This window comes from Salvia hispanica, chromosome 4, assembly GCF_023119035.1.
Source record: "Salvia hispanica cultivar TCC Black 2014 chromosome 4, UniMelb_Shisp_WGS_1.0, whole genome shotgun sequence".
In the NCBI taxonomy this organism is placed as follows: domain Eukaryota; kingdom Viridiplantae; phylum Streptophyta; class Magnoliopsida; order Lamiales; family Lamiaceae; genus Salvia; species Salvia hispanica.
In genome coordinates, this window is record NC_062968.1 from 12,327,648 (window position 1) to 12,333,171 (window position 5,524).

The following is a 5,524-nucleotide window of genomic DNA, read 5'->3' on the forward strand; positions in this document are numbered from 1 at the left end:
TATTTAGAATTTTTTATTTGTGGGTATGACAAATAATCATTGTATGTCTCCTCAAATTTACATACATCACCATTATTTTTGGTAAAATATTTTCACCATTTTAGATTGGTCAAAAATTTAATTATTTTTTGCATTTTACTCATGGTTCTTTCCAATATACAGTATTTATTTCGCACGCCTTTTGTCTCTAATAATTAAATAATTGCCCGTTATTTTCGAGCAAGGATTTCAGTTTTAGTTACACTTACGTTCAAATGCAATTTAATATAATTGTCTTAAAAGTGTCACACGAGACCCCCATTTTATTGGATCTTCTGTCCCTTATTATCAAGACTTTGGCCCTCAAAATCGCCTCTTCAACTTGCATAGCATATAATAGCAATTCAAATTTAAAACTTACTCCTTATCCATAAGTTGGCATTGACTCTTCAACTTCCTCAGCAAATTGTAACAATAATAGTGACATAAATGCATACTCCATATTAATCTGACTGAAACTCCATGGTTGTTAAAATTATATTTTAATTACTTATTCCATTCACTTGTTTGAATGGCCACTATCGCTGACTTGATGAATTCAACAGACACGTCGGTATTCATAGTCAAAACTATTTCATATTATTTAAATTAAATTTTTTTAAAAATACATTATTATTATTATTATACTGTATATATTCCTTCGACGGTCAGGTCAACGAATCCAAGGAAATGCTGCCTGTAATAATGCAGCTATGTACGTATAGCATAGCATATGAGTTGTTAAATAGATAAAGATATAACTTTTGTTTTGGAAAATGATTTTTGACATAATATCTATATGTAATAATATTTGTATTTTCTATAACTATAATGTACTTTTAGATATTTTGAATATATATAACACAATCAACAATCAATCCAAAAAATAATTTTGGGACAATGTCACCTAAAAATAATCTTGACTAATTTTAGGTAAAATTACTTTGGAATAATCAAACAACCCTATAATTATTAATTTGTAATCTTTCATGCTATAGTATCGTCCGAATTATCTAATTTATTAATTTCAAACAAGGTTGGTAAAAGTACAAGTCCACAAGTAAACGAATTATAGAATACAAATCCATTGCAAACTCTTTTTTTAATTTTATTATAATGCTCTCCTTTAATGAAGCAAACTAGTCTATTTAAAGCAGAGTCTTGTAATTCACTTAATGCATCAAACCTAAGAAAGTAAGAATGGAAACCCTAAATTCCGGTTTCCTCCCAAAACAAACCATTCCATCATATAAAATCCACCAAAATATCAACCAAAAACCTATTATCATCAAAGTAAACTCTTGTTTTACAACTTCTCATCCCATAAAAAACCCTGAAGTTCTCAAAGGTCCACCCACCAAAAAGAGAAGAAACCAATCCTTTCTTGCAACCATCTTCAACAACCTAGACCACTTGATATGCACCTTCCTAGACCCACCCCTCCGCCCGGCCATCGACCCGAACCACGTCCTCTCCGGCAGCCTAGCTCCCGTGTCGGAGCTCCAACCCACCCCATGCACCGTAACGGAGGGCTCCCTCCCGCCCTGCCTCGACGGCAACAGGATGGTCCACGTCATCAAAATATCTCAAGGCAAACCACCCACCTTCTGCTGCCGCTACGTCAGTACGCACAAACACGCAGCCGAGCGTGACGCCGGCTACCCCTTCGTCCCCAGCGTCTTCTCCTCCTTCACCTGCGCCCCGGCCTCCACAGCCCGCGCCGCGCTCCTCGCGGCCCGCGTGATCTCCGGCCAGCTCGATCCGGCCAATTGCCGCTTCGGCGCCGCAAACACGAGCTTAGCCCTAATTTCTGGCCGCCTCTTCTCCCTATGCGAGTCTGATCTCCCCTACGCCGTCGAATTGACGGCGGACGGGGATTTGAAAACCCTAGCCGCGAAGCCGGCTTTGGATCCGCTGCCGACGATCCGTTTTCAACGATGACGGCGCATCCGTAGATCGATCCACGCACCCCTTAAAAGGCCTCAGAAGGGGGAGGGTTATCCACACTTATATAGAGAGGCTAGGATCATCACCAAGCCGATGTGGGACAAGGATTTGGAGAATTTAACACGCCCCCTCACGTGTGGGTCGGAATGACACATCGGACTTCCATCACGTGGGTAGGCAAGAGAAGAGATAAAGAGATAAACCATCATCAACTTGGGCCCTGCTCTGATACCATATTAGAAATGAGCCACTCACCCCTTAAAAGGCCTCATAAGGGGGAGGGTTATCCACACTTATATAGAGAAGCTAGGATCATCACCAAGCCGATGTGGGACAAGGATTTGGAGAATTTAACAATCCGATCACCGGAGAAGCCTTCGCGTTCGCTTACAACATCGTGCCGCCGTTCCTGACGTTCTCCCGGATAGATTCCGGCGGTAGAAAGTGAACGAATGTGCCGATTTTCTGCATGGAGAGCTTCTCATGCGCTCATGATTTTGCCGTGTCGGCGAATCCGTGGTCGATTTTGCGGGGGAGGCCGTCGATGGGGGCGGACGCGGCGAAGGTGGCGCGATTGGGGATTATTCCGAGATACGCGGACGAGCGCTTGCGTATGTTGTTAATGGCAAATTATGGAATATTAATACTCCCTCCGTCCTTGAAAATTTGTCATCTATTTCCTTTTTCGTCCGTCCCTAAAATTTTGTCTCCTTTCACTTTTACCATTTTTGGTAGTGGACCCCATATTCCACTAACTCATTCTCACTCACATTTTGTTATAAAACTAATATATAAAAGTAGGACCCACATACCACTAACTTTTTCAACCCACTTTCTATTACGTTTCTTAAAACTCGTGCCGGGTCAAATGGTGACAAATTATGAGGGACGGAGGGAGTAATAGTTTAGATATGAAATGCAATTCATTTTATTTAATTTTGTAGCAACTGAAAGGCCATCAACAACGTGATCTCCGCCGTCCGATTGTTGGGACTACCGCAGCGGAAGACACGGAAAACAAACATGTCCTTAACGGATCTATTTAGGTGATTATGCATTCGATTCCAATTTCATGCAATAAACATAGATCTATAGATCACACATCAAATATTCACATAAACATGCATATTCGACGTGAATTAAATGTTACCTCATAATCCGACATCGGATTGACGTTGCTTGCTGCACCTCCGGGCGATCCCTGGTTTACCGACCATGTATCTTACGATCTATTCCCTTGACCTTGATAATTCATCCGTGTGGGCGGATCTTGAAAAATCAACAATAGCTTTGGTGAGATTTAGGAAGAACACCACACAAAACAATCCATCTCAATTCAATTCTATGGATTAGAATGAACAAGACAAGGCTAAACCATAACCCAAGATCTCCTTGTTCTATGGCTCAAAAATCGAGGCAAGAAAGAGAGAGAGAGGCCGAGTGATCGGTGGCTAGGGTTTTAGTTGTGAATTGTGTCAAGTGTATATTAGGGTTTTCACGTCTCACCACTATTTATAAAAGACTTATTGGGCTAGAATGGGGATCCATGGAGTGAAATAGATGTTGGGCTCACCCATTAGATAAATATCTAATTAAATCAAATGACCCATGATTTAATATATTATCAATGGAATATTATTTTTTTCCACTAAAGAATAATATTGCACTCCCATCTAAATCGCCAAATTACAAATAACTTGGGTCCATTTTATTTTATAATATTTCCCACGTTTAAGATTATCTTGATCCGTCAATTTAATTCTTTTGTCTGCTATGTGACTAGAATTAAATTAAATCTCCAAAGTGTTTTTCTAGTTTGAAACTTTATTTATTATTCGTGGAATAAATTCCAACTACGCAGTTTTCTGATTAATAAATTCTTTTTTCAAACACCTCTTGGGGATCACCCCTTAGGGATTTAATCATACTACACTGGGCATGCGAATTCTATGAAATAATATTCCAATACCTTCATGTCATTCAATTACTACCACCCAAGATATCATGAACTTGAGTTAAATACAAACTCTCACATATTGATAAGTCAAAGTGGCGTATGATTGAATAAACAATATTGATATTAATTCCATAGACTAGAAAATACTAAAATTTCTGAAATATATTCTTACAGTAGATAGCAATAAAGAATACATTTCATATTAGATCCTTTTAGTGCTTTACCACACCGGTGTTACTAATCTCGTCTTAGGTAAGAGAGAATTATCACAAACACCGCAACCGTACCAATAGATAGCCAAAGCCTATCCAGGTTGTGAATACGTTTTTCTTCTTACTAGATCTGGCCAAGTCCCCTACTGAAAAACTCATGAGGAGATTCATCGAATTTCCCTACTTGACCTTCTTAGTAAAAAGCCTTAGACTTGTTTATCATATTTCATTAATAAACCATTATATTATATTATTTATTCTCATAATTAGGTAAACAAGTGGACGCGGTGTTTCTCGTATACATGTACAAGCTGACTGTACAAAGGCATGTACGCTCAAAGCATCTTTTACTATACAAACCCCAACAATCTCCCACTTATACTCAAAGTATGCTTTCGAGTATACCTACCGCTTTATTGGCCTTGTGCTACACAATTACACACATTTTCTCCCACTTATACTCAAAGCAGGCTTTGGCTACTATGTACTCAAAACTATAATTCTTTAAAAGAATCTACCAACATAGTTTGCTAGAGTACATAAAACGAAAATATACTTGTAATTTATAACCTTAATTCTTGCTAAGGAGCACGATTATTTGACCAAAATATTTCTAGACCCTTTGACCAGTGGAATAATTTTATGTGTCTTTCTCAAGTGTACTTATACATATTCCTCTATCAAAATCTATTATTTTGATCATTCTGAATTTCTACTAATTAAAGTAGAATACCTATAGCAATATATAAAGTTTTAATCATGTCGAATATGATTCCCAAAACTTTAATTATATAATCCCAATTTAACTTGGTATTATCCTTACTATATAATTTGTGATGAAAATTTATGTATGAACATAATTACCTCATCACAATGACTAATTGGAAATTAGTCCTTATGACAAAATAAAACCGAATGATTACATTCTTTGTTTTATAGTCATAAATTCCAATAGTTCATTTATTTAACCATTTTGTTGTGAATTTTAGAAATACTTTCTTTGGAAACCCAAAAGTAATTCTAATTTTTAATAGCTAACTTGGAAATGTCTTTTAATGTTATTAGAGTCTTAGAAAGTGTGCAATTCATCACTTCTTTCATTCTAGGGTGTGAACCCCTTTAACTCTATCAAACATTACCTTTATTCCAATTATGAATATTCTATGAGACAAAATTTAGCTCCCACTTTTAAAAGTAGAAAAAATACCAGTCTCAATATTCTTTAAGGCTATTAAAACAATTTAAACAGTGTCTGGAGTTAAATTCACTCTAGTTTAATAAAACGAGCCATGACGCTCTTATTAAACACTTAGAATTTAATTTTTCATTAAAAAAAAGCTCCCACTATTTTAATTATCACTTTCACAAAATAATAAATAAAACAATAATT

The 5,524-nt window shown here is 36.9% G+C and overlaps 1 protein-coding gene across 1 annotated transcript; it reads left to right on the forward strand.

Moving 5' to 3' along the window:
• The first annotated feature begins 1,218 nt into the window (after nucleotides 1-1,218).
• On the forward strand, nucleotides 1,219-1,959 carry LOC125220376 (probable carotenoid cleavage dioxygenase 4, chloroplastic). Its single transcript, XM_048122547.1, has one exon. The coding sequence runs from the start codon at nucleotides 1,219-1,221 to the stop codon at nucleotides 1,957-1,959; it is 741 nt and encodes a 246-aa protein (XP_047978504.1).
• Nucleotides 1,960-5,524: the final 3,565 nt, after the last annotated feature.

What these genes read in the sequence shown, in the direction of transcription:
- LOC125220376 (XM_048122547.1), top strand. Translation starts at nt 1,219, where the DNA reads ATGGAAACCCTAAATTCCGGTTTCCTCCCAAAACAAACCATTCCATCA.